Here is a 21426-nt window from a genome sequence, read left to right as displayed (position 1 = left end):
TCCAGTCACTGCCCCCTATCCAGCCAGGAAAAAGCCAGACTGGTCCCCGTGAACAGGAACAGGCCTGGCTGCCAGCACAACAACAGGAAGCCGGTAGGTCTCTGCAGCCCTTCTGCGTCTGTTTCCAGACTCCCGGGATGAGCCACAGGCCAGTCCGATGAGCACTCCGCCCCCATGCCTAACCCCCTGAACAAGACTAACCTGAATAGGGATTATTAGCAAGGCTCCCATCTCGACTGGCGAGGGCTGCGGGTGTAGCGAAAGGAATCCCATAGTAATCCTAGGAGAGACCAGAGAGGTTCAGTCAGCACAAGAGCCTCACCCCACTCCCAGGACAGCAGAACCTGCAGGCAGTACAGATGCTCCAGGCAATGCCACATTCCCCAGGCTGACCAGACCGCAGGGACGTCACAGGCACACCACCAGAGGGCAGCACTCACAGAGAATTCAAAACAAATGGTGCCGGTCAGAGCTGTGCAGTGTGGCAGGCACACAGCATGTAGACGCACTGACCGATCCCTCAGCCTTCCCCGGGCAGAGCCAGCGGAGGCCCAGTCACACACATCCATTCTACATCACAGATGGATGCTGGTGAATGTCATGGGCCAAACCAACTCTCCTGGCTTCTCCAGTGAGAGGGATTCTGAAGGGCAGCTAGGAAAGTTAACAGGACAAGGAGAAACCTGAGGAGGAGGAGGGGCCAAAAGGGTTTAACAGGGGTCAGGTCCTGAGCTAGGAGAGACCGCCCACTCTGCCCTGGCAACGCTGACATTGCACAGGAGTCAGGACAAGCGTGGATGCTGAGGCAAAACACAGTGGAGCTCTCTGAAGAAGGGGAGGCCTGCCCTGACCCTCACTCACTGCCCAGGGCTCTGGCAGCCCTGGACATACTACACCCCGGTCCTCTGAGCCGAGGGAAAGCCCTCCTGCTTTCCTCGTGGGCAGCAGTGTCTAGGAAAGGCACCTACAGCCTCCTTTGGCCCCATCTCCCAGACACCTCCAGGGAACCCACGGCACCCTCAGACCAGAACCACAACAGAAGGCAGGGCTAGAAAAGCACAGTTAGTAGAACACAAGCGGGGACAGGCCTGGAGGAAGCCCAGGAGGGGGAGCTCTTTGACACAAGAAAATCCAAAGGTGGAAATGAGGCACAAAAGTATCAGAATCTAAGAAATAACCAAAGGGGAAAATGAAGGAAATGCATCTCAAAAGGCAGGCTCAGAGGTGATTGCTTCTAAGGCACAAAAAGATTGAAGCAATATGCAGCAGCCCAGGATGATTCCCAGGGCTAGAATCCCACTGAGTCATTCCTAGGGGCCCAACCAGGCACCACCTTCAGACTCATTCAGGACCATCTCCTGCATTCCATCTCTGATGCCCTGGGGCTCCTGGCTGCAAGGTTTCCTGAGTGTCAGGGGGACTAGGGCCGCTTCTGGTTTCCCTGCAAAGCCCTAGGGCTTAAGGCATCCCCAGAAACCCTAAGTTCTGTTTTCCACTCTAGAAATCTGTCATCATGTCCTCAATATCCTTTCTGGGCCCTCCAGGGACATGGGCAGCAGCTGGAAAGTCCCGCAGGCCCCTTGAGCAGTAGTGTGATTGGCTGCTGGTTTGCACACTGGGGAAGAGCTGCCCAGCTACCAACCTATGGAAACATTCCAAGCAGATGAAAGGGTCTTCTGAGACACGAGCATCAGCCACTGGGGCCTGGGAGGTAGAGGTGGTGCCTGCAGCTCCCTGAGCTCTCTGTGGCCAGCCCAAGAGGGGCTAACACCAGTGGAGAGGAGTCTGAGGAAGGACACCTCACCTTCACTTGGGGAAAAGGAAAGACCATACCCAGGAGAGTTGACATCGGGGTCCAAATAGCTATTTACTCCCAGACAATGTGACAGATGCCCTGGTCTGCTGCAAATGATCAGGAGTCTGGGAAACGCCAGACCAAGAAGGGGGTACAGGAGCCTGCAGGCTGTCCGGGCAGGGAGCGTGCCTCGTCCTGTACCTCTTCTGCACTGCAGTCCTGCTCACGTGGCCATCCCAGAGAAGGCCCAGTGCTTCATCCTGGTAGCAAGGGCCAGAATAAAGAGGCAATGCTGCCCTCAGAGTGAGACTGCAGCAACCAGAGAGATCCTGGGGCCAGCGTTCTTATACACGGGATGGCAGGCTAAACCCAGAAGGGCCCTTGAAGACTGCTGGCTCCAGCCACTCACTCAGAATAACAAAGCTGCCATCACGAGCATCACCAATGGCCACTTCAGAAGCCAAAAACACTAGATGGTACTTCGGAGAGCACTTTTTTAATAAAAAGTCTAGGGGCACGTAAGCAGCGCCACGTCCTGTTTGTTTGTTTGTTTGTTTTGGTGGGGGGAGGGGTGGAACTTGAGGGAAGAGAAGGACCCACGTTTGGTAGGGACACTGCCTACTGGGGCCCCAGGTCCCAATGATCTTCAAGATCCCCAGGCACGAGCGCAGGACGCTCGAGTGCCCAGGCTGTAGGTGCAGCAGGCACAACCACCAGATGGAAGCAGCTTTCTCAGCTGTGGTGCTGAGGGAAGTCCTCAGGCCAAGTGTCCTGAGGGCCAGAGAGGGTAGCAGTCACGGCCGCGCGGGTGAGATGCGCGAGACTCAAGAGTCTGAATCCCCCCGGCCACCAGCCCAAATCCCACTCACCATCGGCAGCCGTGACTGCAGCATCTGGAGCTCGTCATAGCCATAAACCTGTGTGAGGACCAACAAGGCTGTTAGATGCCCTGCCTTGACGGAGTCTAGCTGGAGAAACGCCCGGGATCCGAGCGGCAGAGGTGGGCTCAGGGAAGGAGCAGCAGCAACCCAAGGCCCCCAGGTCCTGCCGGGGGCCGGCCCAGAGCCCCACGTGCGCTCACCGGGTAGGCAGGAAGCAGTCCTCCGGGGCCCACGAGGTACTGGCTGTGCAGCAGGGGAGGCGCCCCCTGGGGCAGGCTGGGGGGCGCTTTGCCTGTGAAGGCAAACTCAAATGGAGTGAAGGGGCCACCACAAGGGCGAGATTCCTCACGTACTGTGGGCACGGCGGGTGTCGAGCCCACTGTCACGGTGCTGTCCCAGACGAGGCCACGGGCAAGAGGGGAGGGCAGCAGCCGAGAGAAACGGAAGCCATGCTAGGGGGCGGGGGAGACAGAGCACGTGCCACCACATCCAGGCTGTGTTACCAGAGGGGTCCGCGCCCTGCGGCACAAAACACTGCCACCCTCTCCTGAAGGCCGCACTGCGCCGAGAGGGCCCGAGCAGCAGGAACCGCCTGCCCCTCAGAACAAAGCAGGCCGGGCAGCGCCAGGAGAGGCACAGCTGGGCCAAAGGCGGGCGAGCAGTCGCTACCAAACCACAGTCTGCCCGGGTCTGGCTGCCAGGCAGTCACAGCAAGAGCAGAAGAGCCCACGAGAGCTGCTCCGTCATCTCAGCTCCAGGGATGAGCGAGGACAGAAAAGAATGGGGAGCTACGAGCACAAAGGCTGCCAGGGATCTGCCCAGGGGAGCGTGCCCCCAGACACTGATTTCAGAATCACCCAGAACCTGGCCCCCACATTAGCTCTGGAAGATCCGGCCTCAAGAGGTGAGTGGAACAAAGATGACAAGCAAGTGGCGGCACAGCCGGAGGGAGACTGTGAGCTTCCGATGCTCGTGGACCCCCCCAGGCCTGCCCGCCTCGGCCTCCTCCCGGGAAGCAGAACAGCACCTTCGAGGGGCGGGGGAGCTGGAAAGGCCCCGGGGGGCACACACCTGAGGTCACCAAGGGCGTGGCCCTGGCACTGCTGCTGGGGGCACTCACAGCGGTACCGCCCAGGCAGAGGCTGTTGACCGTGTTCATGCTGCTTGGCAGGCTGAGCCCTGAGGACGCGGCACTCGAGGCACAGGTTGCTGCCGTTGAGAAGGTGGCTGAGGACTGGAGGGAAGGGGCGCTCTCCACGCCGGCATGCTGGCAAGACAAAAGCCAGGACACATGGATCTGGGGGCAAAGCACAAGAGTGCACAAGAACCGGCCTGGCCTGTGTGCCCGCAGTCTCAGATGGACCAGTGTGCTCACCGTGGCCTCTCACACTGCAGCCACAGTAGGCCATTGGGACACAACTCATCAGCTGAGCTTTCAAGACCATTAAAATGGAGATTTACGACCAAAACACCCTCCTAAAAAATCATTAAAGTTGCTCAGGCTTTGGTAAGTGAAACAAAGCACAGACACAGATGAGCACAGAGCATCTCAATATGAGGTGAAAAGCCACCTCACAGAAAAGCAAGGAGCCTCAGGAGAGTCGAGCCTGTGGCCACAAGCAGCCCAACCCAAGTCAGAGCCTTCCTGGCTCCTCTGACCTGAAGTCACAGGTGGCCAAGAGAGGCCTTTGCTCCAGGATCTGGTGACACTTTGTGGGTCACCAGGGACTACCAAGCAGGGCCCGGCCCGGCCCTAGGCCTGCCCGACAAGAGCCACCGAGGAAAGAAGGGCAAAGCCTAGCAGAAAGCTGTGAGGAGCCTGAGTGCCAAGGGTCCTGCCCAGCTGCTAGTAAACGAGGCATCAGGAAGGGCTTCAGGGGCTGAGGGGTGGGTGGAAGAGATACACCTGGCTGGGCAAAGCAAGGGTCAAAGAGGGAGGAAAAGGCTCTGCAAGACTGAGACCAGCCTCCAAATCAGAACTTGTGCGCAACAAAGAAGCCAGGAAACTCCTGGAGGGGAAGCTGAAGAAGCGAAGGACCAGGAGAAAGGGGGCCCCCGTGTGCTCTGCTTTCCACGGCACAGACGGCGCCGTGCGGGTCCCAGCCCCGCGGGCCGCCCTGCCCACCCGAGCACTAGTATCCAGAATCGGCTCAGCAAGTGAAGACCGCTGAAATTATGGTCTTCTGGGGCTCCTCGGGACTCCTGCCCCTTCCGCCTAGATGGACAGACAGAACCAGGAAGACGAGAGCCCAGGGTAGGGCCAGGGCTGCCCAGCACCCATTCCACGGCCCCCTGCGTGGAGCCAAGGGCACCCGCCACAGGATCAGGAACGGCTCTGACCACCGCACTGTGATGGTGGCACTGGCCACACAACCTTTCAACCACAGGATTAAAAAAAGAAAAAAAAAAAAAAAAGAACATTCCCAGACTGGGGAGTATGAGGAATCCACGGGAACTCCAGAGTCACTCAGCAAGCCTCTCCTACTTCAGTGGACCCTGGCGGCGTGTCTGTATCTGCCCCCTCACCTCTCAAATCTGTGAGGGAGACAAGCTGCTGGCTCGCTCGGACCATCCGATGGGGCTGCCACTCAGCCCCTCAGATGGGCCCAGAACAGCACAGCTGCACCAAACCTTCCACAGAACACGAAGGGCAGGAGAATACACTAGATTTCCTTTACAGACAAGGTAGGAAAGACCTGGCTGTGACAGACTATGATATATCTGACTATTCAAAAATCAATTCATAAAATGACAAACCTAGGAAAAATATTTGCACTTCCCATCACAAAGGGCTACCTACTACAGAAATAAAGACCACAGACCTGACAGGAAAATGAAAAATGTAAACAGCTCACCCAAAAAGAAATTAATGGCTTTCCAATATATAAAATAGATGTTCAAGCTCTTTCGATTAAACACTATACTGACAGGTCATTTTTCTATTAACACATTGGAAAAATACAAATATTTGGTAACATCATTTCAGGAGGACGTGGGGAAAGAGGACATTTCATTCTTTGCCAGTGAGATCTAAGTGGGTTAAAATCACTATGCAGAGCAATTTGTATAAAATGACAAATGCCTAGCAATTCCACCTCCAGGGTTTACACTCTAGACACAGCTGCACACGTGAAACACGTGCAGAAGGTTATCCACCGTTGTTTGTACAGGCACATCTCATGTTCTTGTGCTTCTCAGATACTGCGTTTCTTACAAAGTGAGGGTCTGAGGCAACCCTGGGTCAAGAAAGTCTATCAGCACCATTTTTCCAACAGCATTGGCTCACTTCCTCTCTCTGCGTCACATTTTGTTAATTCTCACAATATTTCAAGTCTTTTCATTATTATATTTGCTATAATGATCAGTGACCTCTGATGTTACAAATGCAAAAAGATTACAACTTGCTCAAGGCTCAAGTGATGGCTAGCATTTTTAGCTAATAATGTATTTTTAAATTAAGATATGTTGTTTTTGTAGACATGTTATTGCACACCTTAACAGACTACAGTATAGTGTAAACAAAACTTATATGCACTAAGAAATCAAAAGATATATGACTCACTTTCCCACAATATTCCCACGGTGGTGGTCTATAACTGAACCCACAGTATTTCCAAGGTATCAAGACTGAAAATGGCCCTAAAGTTCCATCAGAGGAGGCCTGATTAAATAATGTAATGCAGCAGGGCTGTGAAAAAAGAACAAAGAACTCTGATTCAACACAGAAACCTCCTGAAGCTACACTGTTAAGTGAGGGAAAAAGATAAAGGACACTATGTAGAGAATACTCCCATTTATATTACAGGAAAAGAAAAAGGGCAGAAGGAAAACTGCTATGTATGCATTTTATGGGTTTATAAAATACAAACTAGAGGATCAAGAAAATAGGAGGAAAAGGCGTACAACCAAGTAGAAAAGAGACAAAAACTTTTCAGTATATATCTTTTTATGTCTTTCGTTATTGAATCTGTGACGATGTTAGCAATTGTACTAGGTGATTCTGGCTGTGGCCATTGGGACTGTAAGATTTGGGGTTTCCTGCTAAGACACAGAGTGCAGCTAACCCATGAGAGCAAGAGCTCTGGGCTCCAACACAGTGCCCGGAACAGGAGGCCAGCTCTGCAGGGCTCACAAAGGGAACATCTCAGGGCTCCCACTGGCCAAACAGGAGGCACTGGCTGGTGGGCAACTTACTCCAAGGGCAGAGAGATTCACACCAATCTCTGCTATGAAGACAGTGATCTATGTGTTTTAAGACAAAGAATTATGTGTAAACTGATTTCACTTGGAAAGCTAGAGTATGAAAGCCATGATGTTAGCCAGGTCCTGATAAAGGATAGGACCTGAATCTTCCATTGCTTCATTCTACAGCGAAAGATTCGACTTCTTCTTCAGAGGAAACCAATTTCTCCCGGTTTCCCGACTCTCCCGTTCATCTGCACCCAAAACTTCCTTCCCTACTTGAGGAACCATCTACTTCCACCTTGTGGAAGCCTGCTGTCTCCCAGGAGAGGGACACTGTGCTCTCTCCAGGCACCTTTCCTTCCACGTTCCAGCCTCCCCAGCTGCTAGCACAACACCCGCCTGCTGCCCTGCCTCCTTGCACGGCCCGGCTGCCAGCCCTCAGCCCGCTCGGTCTAGACCGAGTCCTACCCAAGACCACACTCCCAGCTCCACAGCTCAGAAGCCGCACCTCAGCAACCACCATCTAGGTCACTCTTCAGCGCACCAGGACACTCGCCCGCTTGTGCTTCCACTCTTGCCTCTCCATACCCACACTTCCTTCTTCAACAGCAACCTTCCCAAAGCCTCTGCCTCTGAGCTGGGGAAGATGGCCTGAGACGGCAAGAGTGAAGTCTCCACGACCACCAGCAACCTGGAATGCAGTTACACTGACTGGGCTGTCAGTCTCAGAGACACGCGAGCTCTCCCTTTCCTTTCAAGCACTCTCCCTACAGTGGGCTTCACAAAGTAACAGAGCATTCCCCAGGAACACTGCTCTTGATTAAACTTGACTTTTAGTAGAGCCCATGCGGAAGTTAGCAACGAGTCTACTTTCCTCTACGAAACTTGCAAAGACCTCAACATAAGAAGCCCCAGCAAATAAAACCAACCCTGCCAGGTAGAAAGGTCTCCTATCATGAACAGGGAGCTCAGTGAGTTCTTGGGAACAAATTCACCACCTGACAGCCCTGCCAATCATCTATCAGGTGTGGAGAACCAATTCTTCCACAGAGACATGGACTTAGGAAGCAAGATGTCCTCCATGTTGCCTAGGAAATCATCTGTTCAAACCATGTACCTAGATGGAGACATTACAGCCAAGCTATTAGAGTATTTCAGATATTTAAAATCCACAAACTAAAGCCCCACCTGCACATGACTAAGCTCCAAGCTGGCTAAGCAGGGTGCTGGGCGAGGGAGCAAGGAAAACACTTACCGTGTGTGACGTGCTGGTGGAGAGCACCGTGTGCGCAGAGGAGAGGCTGCTCTGGTGGCCGGAGAGAGAGCTGGAAGACAAGGCAGAGCCCCGCGTGTGCACCCCCCAGCACTCCACTCGAGGGACCCACGCGTCTAGGAGGGCTGCACACGAGCTTGCCCATCCCTTCACATCCTTCCTTCCATGTGGCCTTGGAACCCAGTCCAGGTGCTCTGTGGTCAGAAATGATCTAAAGGGTCACTCACCATGAGGATCTGGGACATCCTGCCCTAGGAAAGCTACAGAGCCAGCTCAGACAACTCTAACCATTTGCTCTGCAGACTGTAAATGCTAAGACCAGGATTGCACTAAGAACACGGCCAGCCCCAGAGACCCCATTATATTTGTGTGTGAGGGAAGAAAGTTCCTACGTTCAACCCCACATGCCAGAGACAGAGCTTGAATTCCCATCAAATGCAGAACTCAAACCAAACGCTTTTGTTCCTGGCTACAGGAGGAAAGAGGAGAAGTCTACTCAGAAGACAGGGTAAGGACCAGACAAATCCCATTCTCCTGCACCCTGTTCTGATAACTTGATCTCTGACACCACGACAAGTGCGAGGCAGTGACCTGCTCAGAAAACCCCCAGCACTCTCACCCCACATCACAGCAACGGGGCCCAGAATGCGGAGGAGAGACAAGGTTCGGGGCACCCTCCTGAGGGCTGAAGAAGAGTAGCAGTGACCCCTTGGACCCACCTGATTCCCAGGGGACCCAGGGCTCTGTGACAGCAGGGGCATTACAGGACAGCAAGGCTTTCACACTCGGTGCCTGTGAGACCCTACCCAGCCACCTATGCTGCGGCCTTACTGCAAAAGGCCAGGACATCATGCAGGGAGCAACAGTGGGTTCTGCTCATGGGAACAGCCATGTAGAAGGGCTCCAGGACTTCGCCCCCGTGTGCCTCGGACTCTGGGCCCGTATTTTCCACATACCTGCTAAGTTGAGAGAGGGGGCTGCTGGACAGGTCACCAGGCTGGGACAAGGAGGGCAGAGCGGCAGTGTGCTGGGGTACAGAGGGCAGAAGCGGAGTGCAAGAGGTGGTGCTGGGCAGGGAGCCCACGGATGGGAGGGCGGAGGGAGGGTCTGTTGTCTTTGGAGCTGGAACAGATGAAGGAGCTGTAAGAAACAGATCTGTTTAGCGCCAGAACCAACCGTTAAGTATCAGAAATATGCTCAATGTTTTGTGACACGTCAGGCTCAGCTGAGACATATACAAAGTTACACCCCTGGGGAAAATGCACAAGCATGCCACAGGTAGGCCCTTCTCTGTCTGCTGCGACTATGGAGAGGACTGTCAGAACACAGGCCCCAGGCAAGGAGAGAAATGACATCTTTACCAGCATACACAGCCCCTCTGGGGTGAACATACTCCTCCCAACTAAAGGAACCCGACCCTGAGCCACACCCAGAAAGGGAAAGAGGCTCTAAGTTTGACAAATACAGTTACAACATGAGCACAGCAAGGGACAGTGAAAATCTGGTAGGCGAACCACCCAGGGGTTAGGTCTGCTTCTATCAAATCAGGCTGACTTTGTGAAAGGTCACAGACAGTTTAGGGCAGGAAGGGGTTAACAGCCCAGGGTACATATACTGTGGAGAGCTACACAGGCCTAAAATCTGCAGAAGACACCCCTGCTGTCCACACCTACTTTCAAAAGCGCAGTGAGCACTTCCTTCGCATGTGCTTGAACAGAACAGACCTCAGAGCACACAAACGCACGCGTTAGGCTTTCAGAAGAGCATGAATGCGATCAATCCTAGCTGCAGAAAAGACTCAGTTTTAGTGCCATCCACACATACAACTCAGATATGTGCTTGGGAATAAAGCATCATTGTCTTTTCCAGTTAGGAGGAGGCAGCACCTTTCCTTGGGAGGCCCTGGGAGTCCAGGGGACACACACTAGTCTCTAAATGGAGGATAGCTCGAAAACCAGAACAGACAGCAACAGGGCAACACAGCACAGTCAGTTCTTAAGAGTGGTCTTCACAACCCTGAGGCTTGTTTTTTACTCACAGTCCTTCCCAAATGACACCTGTTCTTACAGAAACTAAACACACCATAGATGTCCCTGGCCCCAAACTCACCTCCCTGAGTGTCGGATCACGTTAATGACAGGTTCACGGAAAGCCTCTCAAAGAACGTGTGTTTGTATGAATTTGAATGTGTATGTGTGTGTGTGTGTGAGACAGAGAGAGAGAGAAAGAAAGAAAGGAAGAGAGAGAGAGAGAGAGAGAGAGAGAGAGAGAGAGAGAGAGAGAGAGAGAGACAGACGGTTGAAGAAGAGAGCACAGGACATAAAAACCTATCTAAAACGTGCACTATGTTTTACGGACATTTCACATCTCATTATCTCACTTAAAATCTCCAGTACACCTCTATGTGCTCTCGACCCCATGCCTGGACAAAAGAAACTTCCCACTACGGCTTGTGGAATTCATACTTCCTGTGACACCAGTGTTCTCAGAGCTACCCACGTTATCACATGTGTCATTTCAATTCCAACTGAGGCCCACTCCTGGTCTGGCAAAATCCCATGGCCACTCTCCAAAAATTCCTAAATAAAGAGGGTCTTTTTGACTTCCATACCGATAGTGGATACCCATTTGCTTTACTGAATGATGAATGAAAATCAGTTTCATTTTAGACTATGATCATAACCATAGATAAATTAGCTAAGAACAAAGGAAACAACTAATGGGGATTCACCTACACTATCTCCAGTGATCACTGAGCTGTGCTGGATATGGAGGGCCCCCTCCTTTTCTCCCAAGTGTTTATAGTGAGCAACATTTTATCTCTCTTCCTCACAATGTCTTTCCTGAACTAGCATGCCAATTTCTGCTTGAAATGTCTTTCACATTATTGAAGTGAGAGCCCTCCGAGCATCCTGGAACCTGGGCCTCTGAGCCAAGCATCTTTTAAATCCAGCCTACACTCTACACTTGGGGGTGCAGTCTGACAAGGGCAGAATAATACAATACCTCCTTCCTGCTGTGGATATAACATTTCTAATAACACCATCAGCTCCAACCTGGTCACGGGGAATCTCTAGCTAAACTCAAAACGCAAAGAAATGATGCCAACGATGGATCAGACATAGCTCTCAGAAAAAATGTAGAAGGACTATTTTTGCAGAATTAGCCATTGGCCAATCGTTTTCCCATCACATTAGCTACGCTCTTTGTCTGTCTGTGGTTTCCACCAGCCACGACAAGAATAGTTAGCTCATATACTTACTGTCTACTGTCTGCTGACTTCGACTACCACCATGTCCATTCTGTAAGAAAGAGAAAAGAAAGTAAGCAAACCCGCAGAATCAAATGACAACCTAGATGACTTTCTACGGGATTTAGCCACAAACATATGAAGCATTATGAATTAAGCAAAGAACTATGGCCTATTTTGTTTTGTTTCTTAATAAAAGGAGAGGCAATACAACAAATTCTTAATAAATCTCAACAAGCTGACATTTTTTTTAAAACAAACTGGGTATTTAAGGAAGTAACAAGGATAAAACATAAGACCAAAAGCACAGGAAGCAATGAAATAGTCCTAAAAATTATTAAGCCATAGGAAGGACTTAGGAATTCTCATTATATTGAAATCTCCACAAGCCTTCCTGTCTCAAGCACATTTTGTCTCCTGAGTACCCCCCATACAAGAAAGAAAATGTTTCCAAATTATAACAAAGATAACTTTCATACAAGGAATTATCATATTTTATATTATTAACAAAATGGTTCTCAGAGAAAGACGTTACTTTGAAACATGTTTTTTTCTGAACTGGGTGGGGAAAGAGTGAGTTAGGACTGTTTGGTAGTCAGTCCCAAAAAGAACAGAATCTGAAAACAACTGGTTTGAGTTAACCATAAAGCACTTCACTGGAACCTTCTCACAGAAGGAGGCATCCTCACAAGGAAAACTTTACTTCCACAGACTGGGTGGGGAGACCCGGCAAAGAGTGATTGACACTGGAACCTACTGGGCTCAGACACTGGTCCTGGATGGAAGAAGGAAGCTGAGGAAATAACCTTCTCACAAATGTCAAAACTACTTAAAAAAAAGAGACAAACCTTATAGCTTTTGACTCTGCCTTAACCAAAATCCAGTACAATTTCTGCTCATAAAATCTTAATTTACAACACATTTTAGTCTTAAAACAATGAGATTATTTACAAGAAATGTAGACAATAAAACAGAACTGCTAGGAAAAAACAAAACGAGTTAAAAGACTGAAGTCAGAGAAAGGGAAACACCAATATACAAAGACAGGTGGAGAGCAATCAAAGTTCTACTCTTTTGCCTCCCTCTCAACAGGGGTTCACTATTCAGTAAATACATACACATGACATCAAGCATGTGCAGCCAAGACAGCACAAACCCTGACATACAAAGTCTTCTCAAAACTACACCAGAGGGCTTCCCTGGTGGCGCAGTGGTTGAGAGTCCGCCTGCCGATGCAGGGGACACGGGTTCGTGCCCCGGTCCGGGAAGATCCCACATGCCGTGGAGCGGCTGGGCCCGTGAGCCATGGCCGCTGAGCCTGCGCGTCCGGAGCCTGTGCTCCGCAACGGGAGAGGCCACAACAGTGAGAGGCCCACATACCGCAAAAACAAACAAACAAAAAACAAACCAAAAAAACTACACCAGACAAAAAAAAATAGAAAAGGGGAACGAAACAGCTGCCATCATAACTTAGGAACACCTCATCCCACCTAGAAAATCATTTTTTTAATTTATTTGGCTCTGCCTGTTCCCTGACCAGGGATTGAACCCGGAGCCCCTACATTGGCATCGTGGAGTCTCAGCCACTGGATCACCAGGGAAGTCCCTAGAAAATCATTTTTAAATACAAACAACGAAACAACAAGGTCCTACTGTATAGCACAAGGAACTATATTTAATATCTTGTAATAATCTATAATGGAAAAGAATCTAAAAAAGAATATATGTGTATAACTGAATCACTTTGCTGTATACCTGAAACTAACACAACATTGTAAATTAACTATACTTCTATTAAAAAATATTATAAACAAAACCAAAACACTCCACAAACAATGGACAAATTGACACAACAAAGGAGCCATATTATTTGGGATGGGGGAAATTCTAGGCAGAAGCATGGTGGGAACAAAAATAAAGTATCAGATGATCGGGAGAGATCAGAAATCTGGTTCAATGAGCTGAGCAAGAAACGAGGTGAACGGTGATACAGACAAGCAGAACAAGAGGTAAAGTTAGAGCTGGAACTGAGATGTCATGGAGATGACAGATTTAAGCACACAGTCTGATTTATGTTTTAGAAACTATAGACCAGCATGTTCCAAGGCAACGGAATATATTTTTTTAATTATTTATTTATTTTTGGCTGCATTGGGTCTTTGTTGCTGTGCGCTGACTGTCTCTAGTTGTGGTGAGCGGGGGCTACTCTTTGCTGCGGTGCGTGGGCTCCTCATAGCAGTGGCTTCTATTGTTGCGGAGCACGGGCTCTTGGCGCACGTGGGCTTCAGAAGCTGTGGCACGCAGGCTCAGTAGTTTTGGCTCGTGGGCTCTAGAGTGCAGGCTCAGTAGTTGTGGCGCACGGGCTTTGCTGCTCCGCAGCACGTGGGATCTTCCCGGACCAGGGCTTGAACCTGTGTCCCCTGCATTGGCAGGTGGATTCTTAACCACTGCGCCACCAGGGAAGCCCGGGAACAGAATATTCTGCAATAATGGAAATACTGTCTGTGTGTGCTTGGTCTTATATTGTAGTGACTAACCATATCTAGACAGTCAGCATTAAAATGTGGTATGTCTGAGAAACTAAACTTTTAATTGTGTATTTAATTTAAATAAACTACTACATGTGGCTAGTGGTTGCCATGTCGGAAATCACAAAAATAAACTTCTTAAAGAAGATATATGAAGAATACACGGCTTTTTAAAAACATGTAAACCAAGAAAGGCAAATACAGGTGGAAAATGAGAGCAACAAAATTTTGTACAGTAGAAAGCAGATTCCAGAGAGTAACTCTGACTTAGCTGACCGGGTAAAGCCAAATCATAAGCAACTAGTAGGGAAAACCAGAAAACCACTCAACTGACATCAAAGAACCACACCAAGCAACTCAGTACTTATATATATCACATAACTTTGGAAGTGGGTATGGAGGTAGGGCTAAACATAGGAGAAATGTTTTAAACTCTGTACAGCAAGGTGAATGCCCCCTTCCACCATCTCCCACAGGCTCTAAACTTCATCAAGAGGGTAACACATGGCAAGGAGTACTATTAAAAAAACACAGATTAAGTCAATGCAGACAAAACAAATTATTCCAACAGCAGCCTTCTGTCTGCACTAGGCTCTTAAGACACTAACAGACAGGTATAGGCCCTACAGGGAAGAGACTAGAAGAACAGTCCCTGGAGAATCTAAACAAACTCAACAGAAAAGGCCCACAGGGGCTGATGAAGGAACTCCCCACCCCTAGAGAAATGGCCGCCCACACTGTCCCTCACGAAAGCCCACATCCAACAACCTACTGCCACAGGCAGTTAACCTTTCAGTGTCAAGTGGGCAGCCTGGAATCACCAGACATTTGAGGAAAACATCTAACATGAAAGACGGAAAAGGAAGGGAGGAAAAGTCTCTTAAGTTGATACGTATAAATATTTCCTCAGAATCTTAGAAGGAAACCTAAGAAAAGACAACATACCCAAATTTCTGCTATGCCAATTCAATTGTTTTCATTATTTTCATGTTCTCATCCACTCTTTAAAGTAGCTCTCTCTATAATGCTTGAATGTCTTTGCCTTACAGGAAAGTGAAATATTACAGACTATAGTCCCAGCCTACGCCATCCAAGCCGCTCTGAACAACTCAGGGTATATCCTTACACTATCCTTATACCAAGTGTCTGGGTCCATTCACACAATCCTTGTGCAAGGGTGCTTGAAACACAGGTTTCAAATGAGATGGCCACTAATGGCAAATCCAACGAACTATACGGATTCTACTTAAAAGGTTAGCCATTTCTAAAAGGAAATCTTAGCCAAAAAGCATGATTTCCCAACTACACACTGAACTCCAAATAGGATTTCCTATGAGGAGAAACCGGAAACACCACTAACCATGATGGTTCCTGGAGCTGACTCCGATGGACTCACAGAGCTTTGGTACGCGCTCCTGTCATGCACAGAACTCTGGTCGTAGGAGGAAGATGTTGTTACGGGACTAGTGGAGCTCAGCGATGAGCTGGTCAGACTGGAGGAGGTAATGACTGAAGTTGTGTGGGTGGAGTTCTGCACTGCACTGGTCACTGCTAGGGAGGTATTCAAAGAGTCACTACAAAGAATAAAAGACATGAGACATAAATTTGTGTCACTTTACAGGTTTTCATGGAGTGGTTTCATCTCTTTATTGTCATATTCTAAATTAAATAAACATATCTGTAACTACAAATTTACACTACTGCATTATTTATTTAGTTGTTAATTTTTCTCGTGCAGGATCCAATCCAGGATCATCTGCATTACTTTTTATTTTTTTGTAACATCTTTATTTTAATTGCTTTACAATGGTGTTAGTTTCTGCTGTATAACAAAGTAAATCAGCTATACATATACACATATATCCCCACATCTCCTCCCGCTTGTGTTTCTCTCCCACCCTCCCTATCCCACCCCTCTAGGTGGTCACAAAGCACCGAGCTGATCGTCCTGTGCTATGCGGCTGCTTCCCACTAGCTATCTGTTTTACATTTGGTAGTATATATAAGTCCATGCCACTCTCTCACTTCGCCCCAGCTTCTTACCTGTCCCCCTCCCCGGGTCCTCAAGTCCATTCTCTACATCTGTGTCTTTATTCCTGTCCTGCCCCTAGGTTCTGAAGAACGTTTGTAGATTTTTTGATGATGGCCATTCTGATCGGTGTGAAGTGATACCTCATTGTGGTTTTGATTTGCATTTCTCTAATGATTAGTGATGTTGAGCATCCTTTCATGTGTTTGTTGGCAATCTGTGTATCTTCTTTGGAGAAATGTCTATTTAGGTCTTACACCCATTTTTGCATTGGGTTGTTGGCTCTTTTGACATTGAGCTGCATGAGCTGCTTGTATATTTTGGAGATTAATCCTTTGTCAGTTGCTTCGTTTGCGAATATTTTCTCCCATTCTGAGGGCTGTCTTTTCGTCTTGTTTATGGTTTCCCTTGTTGTGCAAAAGCTTTCAAGTTTCATTAGGTCCCATGTGTTTATTTTTGTTTTTATTTCCATTTCTCTAGGAGGTGGGTCAAATAGGATCTTGCTGTGATTTATGTCAGAGTGTTCTGCCTATGTTTTCCTCTGAGTTTTATAGTGTCCAGTCCTACATTTAGGTCTCTAATCCATTTTGAGTTTATTTTTGTATATGGTGTTAGGAAGTGTTCTAATTTCATTCCTTTTACATGTAGCTGTCCAGTTTTCCCAGCACCACTTACTGAAGAGGCTGTCTTTTCTCCATTGTATATTCTTGCTTCCTTTGTCATAAACTAGGTGACCATATGTGCGTGGGTTTATCTCTGGGCTTTCTACCCTGTTCCACTGATCCATTTCTGTTTTTGTGCCAGTACCATACTGTCTTGATTATTGTACATTTGTAGTATAGTCTAAAGTCAGGGAGCCTGATTCCTCCAGCTCCGTTTTTCCTTCTCAAGATTGCTTTGGGAGGCTTCCCTGTGGCACAGTGGTTGGGAATCCGCCTGTCAATGCAGGGGACACAGGTTAGAGCCCTGGTCTGGGAAGATCCCACATGCTGCAGAGCAACTAAGCCCGTGCACCAGAACTACTGAGCCTGCACTCTAGAGCCCACGAGCCACAACTACTGAGCCCACATGTCACAACTACTGAAGCCCGTACACCTGGAGCCTGTGCTCTGTGACAGGAGAGGCCGCCACAACGAGAAGCCTGTGCACTGCAATGAAGAGTGGCCCCCATTCATTGCAACTAGAGAAAGCCTGCATGCAGGAACAAAGACCCAATGCAGCCAAAACCAAATAAATTTATTTTAAAAAAAAAAAAAGATTGCTTTGGCTATTCGGGGTCTTTTGCATTTCCATAAACATTGTAAAATTTTTTGTTTCTATTTCTATGAAAAACACCATTGGTAGCTTGATAGGGATTGCACTGAATCTGTAGATTGCTTTGGGTAGTAGAGTCATTTTCACAATGTTGATTCTTCTAATCCAAGAACATGGCATATCTCTCCATCTGTCTGTATCGTCTTTAATTTCTTTCATCATTGTCTTATAGTTTTCTGCATACAGGTCTTTTGTCTCCTCAGGAAGTTTATTCCTAGGTATTTTATTCTTTTTGTTGCAAAGGTAAATGGGGTTGTTTCCTTAATTTGTCTTTCAGATTTTTTGTCGTTAGTGTATAGGAACGCAAGAGATTTCTGTGCATTAATTTTGTATCCTGCTACTTTACCAAATTCATTGATTAGCTCTAGTAGTTTTCTGGTGGTATCTTTAGGATTCTCAAGTGTAGTATCATGTCATCTGCAAACAGTGGCAGTTTTACTTCTTCTTTTCTGATTTGGAATCCTTTTATTTCTTTTTCTTCTTCTCTGACTGCTGTGACTAAAACTTCCAAAACTATGTTGAATAACAGCAGTGAGAGTGGGCAACCTTGTCTTGTTCCTGATCAGAGAGGATATGGTTTCAGTTTTTCACCACTGAGAACGATGTTGACTGTGGATTTGTAATATATGGCCTTTATTATATTGAGGTAGGTTCCCTCTATGCCCATTTTCTGGACAGTTTTTATCATAAATGGGTGTTGAATTTTGTTGAAAGCTTTCTCTGCATCTATTGAGATGATCATATGGTTTTTCTCCTTCAGTTTGTTAATATGGTGTACCACGTTGACTGATTTGTGTATATTGAAGAATCCCTGCATTCCTGGGATAAACCCTACTTGATCATGGTGTATGATGCTTTTAATATGCTGTTGGATTCTGTTTGCTAGTATTTTGTTGAGGATTTTTGCGTCTATGTTCATCACTGATATTGGCCTATAGTTTTCTTTCTTTGTGACATCTTTGTCTGGTTTTGGTATCAGGGTGATGGTGGCCTCGCAGAATGAGTTTGGGAGTGTTCCTCCCCCTGCTATATTTTGGAAGAGTTCGAGAAGGATAGGTGTTAGCTCTTCTCTAAATGTTTGATAGAATTCACCTGTGAAGCCATCTGGTCCTGGGCTTTTGTTGGAAGATTTTTAATCACAGTTACTACTGCATTATTTAAATGATGCAACTGAAGATTCAAAAGAACCACCCCTCCCCCCCTCCCAAATTAGACCCACCTAATTTAACTGACAGGCAGGGTGACATCTTTAAGGATCCTTAAGAATCTTTACGGAATCCAGATATTGTGAGTCCTTCCTTAGAAAAGGGAACTCAAGCAATTATCAGATTTTGGCTCTAGAAAAGTAAAAAATTTAATAAAATAGAATCTAAAATCTGGGATTCTCTATTTATAAAATATTCCACTGAAAGAAAATAAGTGTTGACGAAGATGTATAGAAACTGCATCCCTCATAAACTACTGGTAGGAATCTAAATGCTGCAGCCTCTGTGGGAAACGTTTGACAGTTCCTCAAGCGGTTAAATATGAGAGTTACCATATGATCCAGCAATTCCTAGGTATATATACAAAAGAAATTAAAGCACACAAAATTTTTAACTGAATTTTCACACAGCATGATTTATAATAGCCAAAAAGTGGATGTAACCAAATGTCCATAAACTAATGAATGAATAAACAAAATGTGATGTATCTGCAAAATGAAATATTATTTGGAAACAAAATGCATGCACACTATAACATGGATGACCCTTGAAAACACGATGCTAAGTGAAAGAAGTCAGATACAAAAGGCCAGTTACTGCATTTTTTTCTAGTTATGTGCAGTGTCCAAAACAGGCAAATTCAGAGACAGATTACTGCTTTCCAGGGGATGGGGGAGGGGGGAAATTGGGAGTGACTGCTAACAGGCACAGGATTTCTTTTTAGGGTGATGGAAGAAATGTTCTGTAATTAGATACTGGTGATGACAGCACAAACCCATCACTACAGGGTGTCTTTTCTCCACCAGGTGATTTCTTAGGCTCTATTTTGTTTTACTTTGCAAAGGACTTACTTAACTCAGTCAAAACCGGAGAGAGAAGTAGGAAGTTGTATACCTTAAAGATTTCGAATACAAGCTAATGGGAATCTGGCTACTATTTTCACTGCTTGCAGCTGATCCAAATTCAGAGAGAGACGGTTCTGATCCAAATTCCAAGGCGCCAAACTGGACATTTAATCCTGTGACATCTGCTGAACCAGGCATTTCCACTGCAGAAGCTGGGACCTGAAAAAGCAAAACCATGATGTCAGCAACAGAGGTCAGAGATTCCAAGTCCCAAGGCCTACAAAGCTAACAAGCACTGGGTTCCCAGGGCATTGTGGGCAGGCCTGAGGAACAAGGAGTGAAAGGCTGAAAGGAAGGAAAAAGGAAGATGATTTTTTTTAAAGAGAAAGAAAGGAACAGAGCAAAGAAAAATTAAAAAGTTAAGAGGACAAAAAAAAAAAAAGTTAACAGGACAATGGTCAGTGCCACCAACTGCTTCTTTGAGCAAAGAGAGGGGGGAGGATTGTGGTGAAGGATGACTGAAGAAGAGGGGCCTCTAATGAAAGCATTACCTGGTCAACGAACCACTCATCCTCTGTCTACAGAACACAGCTAAATACGTAAGAACAGCAGGTCCTGAGTTAAATACACAAGACCATCAGATTTCCTGAGCCAGACCTGTAATTTGAATGCACAGTCCCTGTCTCTTAGCACAAACCCATTCCCTCTATATTAGCCCAGTTGCTCAGAAATGACTGAGTCCTCATAAAGCAGTAAACTATGTACTTGAAAATACCACAGGAACTAAGTGTTAAAATACGTCCATCTTTGGGACTGTGACTTCACGATGGAAGACCCACCTTAGAAGCTGGAGGTATTCGCCGTTTAGGGAGTTTGATGTGTTTAGGCTGTGGCTGGTGAGCAGACACGGCGATGTTTTCGACAGTCATGCTGGGAAGCTGCAGAAGTTTGTTCACAGTGGAGGTACTGCTGTCTCTGGGTGCTGACTCTCGGAGTTTCACCTGGGAAGGAAAGGACTCCAACCCAGGAGGAGGAACAGTGACTGCCTGAGTCTGCTGCTGCTGTCGTTGGCTCAGTTGGCTAAGAACAGGGGATGGCTCAGGCTGAGATTTGAAGTCTAAGAAGGTGGGGGGGGTGGGGGGCAACAATCAATCATTTAGGCACATGAGCTCACAGCTCCCTCTTCCACCAGCACTGATGCTGAAGGGTTGCTGTCATCACTAGTTTCTCCCAACCGTCTTCTAGCTGAATCCCAAACGTGGTGTGTGCGTGTGTCTATAATGTTTAACAACTGGTATATGATAGATTGAAAAGAACACCTGAATGGGTTTGTAGCTAATGTCTTATGCAGAGAGGAGATTCAGTTTATGCTAAAGCATATGGGGTGGGGAATAGGTGTTTTATATTAACTTCTGAAAACTATTTTATTGATTTTTTTCAGTAAGTAACATATGTGATATTACAAAATCTAAAAGTTACAAAAATACACATGAATGTGATGTGAATACAAATCACCCTTCCACCCCATCCCCAAATTTGATCCACAGAAGCAGACACAGTACCCAGTTTCTTGAATATCTTCAGATATACTGTTTCAGTATATATACATAGAGACACACACACACACATATATCTTGCTTCCTCGCAAACCATTTAGTTTTCAGAGACTGTTCCACATTAACGTATAAAGAGCTACTTCATTTTTATGATTACAAAGTAATCCATCATACATAGGTATTGATTTTTAAAACCAGTACTGTATTAATAAATTTTTAGGTTTTCCAATCTCTTGCTATGAAAAACAATGCTGCAATGAATATATTTCTACGTAAGACATTTTGGTCAAGTGCAAGTATATCTGTAGGATCAATTGCTAAAATACAGTTGCTGGTTCAAAGAGTGACTATATTTTAAATTTTGACAAACACTTCAAAATTCCTATCCATAGACAGAACACAAACTTTTTAACATACTGTAATACCACACTTTTATCCTTCTTAGTTTGGTGGAAAAATGGCAGAAAAGACACAAATTAAAATGATATAAGTTTCAGGGCTTCCCTGGTGGCTCATTGGTTAAGAATCCGCCTGCCAATGCAGGGGACATGGGTTCGAGCCCTGG

The 21426-nt window shown here is 47.0% G+C and overlaps 1 protein-coding gene and 1 non-coding gene across 5 annotated transcripts in view; both read right to left on the bottom strand.

Moving 5' to 3' along the window:
• UBAP2 (ubiquitin associated protein 2) overlaps positions 1-21426 on the bottom strand; it is an 84718-nt gene that overhangs the window by 6416 nt on the left and 56876 nt on the right. For 2 of the 4 annotated variants that reach the window (XM_033437782.2, XM_033437783.2), the window contains exons 12-22: positions 20145-20422; positions 19355-19524; positions 15273-15486; positions 11397-11436; positions 9091-9274; positions 8117-8186; positions 6239-6364; positions 3748-3943; positions 2877-2968; positions 2665-2712; positions 202-280 (exon numbers count right to left, since the gene is read on the bottom strand). In XM_033437782.2, the coding sequence (XP_033293673.2) occupies positions 202-280; positions 2665-2712; positions 2877-2968; positions 3748-3943; positions 6239-6364; positions 8117-8186; positions 9091-9274; positions 11397-11436; positions 15273-15486; positions 19355-19524; positions 20145-20422 (1497 nt within the window). The remainder of the gene's footprint in view (positions 1-201; positions 281-2664; positions 2713-2876; positions 2969-3747; positions 3944-6238; positions 6365-8116; positions 8187-9090; positions 9275-11396; positions 11437-15272; positions 15487-19354; positions 19525-20144; positions 20423-21426) is intronic. The other 2 variants (XM_004275090.4, XM_004275091.4) reach the window with 2 other exon arrangements.
• On the bottom strand, positions 9922-10003 carry LOC117203398 (small nucleolar RNA SNORD121A). The gene has a single exon (XR_004486134.1). It is a non-coding gene; the product is annotated as a small nucleolar RNA SNORD121A (small nucleolar RNA).

Source organism: Orcinus orca, chromosome 6 (genome assembly GCF_937001465.1).
Source record: "Orcinus orca chromosome 6, mOrcOrc1.1, whole genome shotgun sequence".
NCBI lineage: Eukaryota > Metazoa > Chordata > Mammalia > Artiodactyla > Delphinidae > Orcinus > Orcinus orca.
Note: the sequence above shows the minus strand (reverse complement) of the source record. Positions and strands in the feature narration are given on the sequence as shown.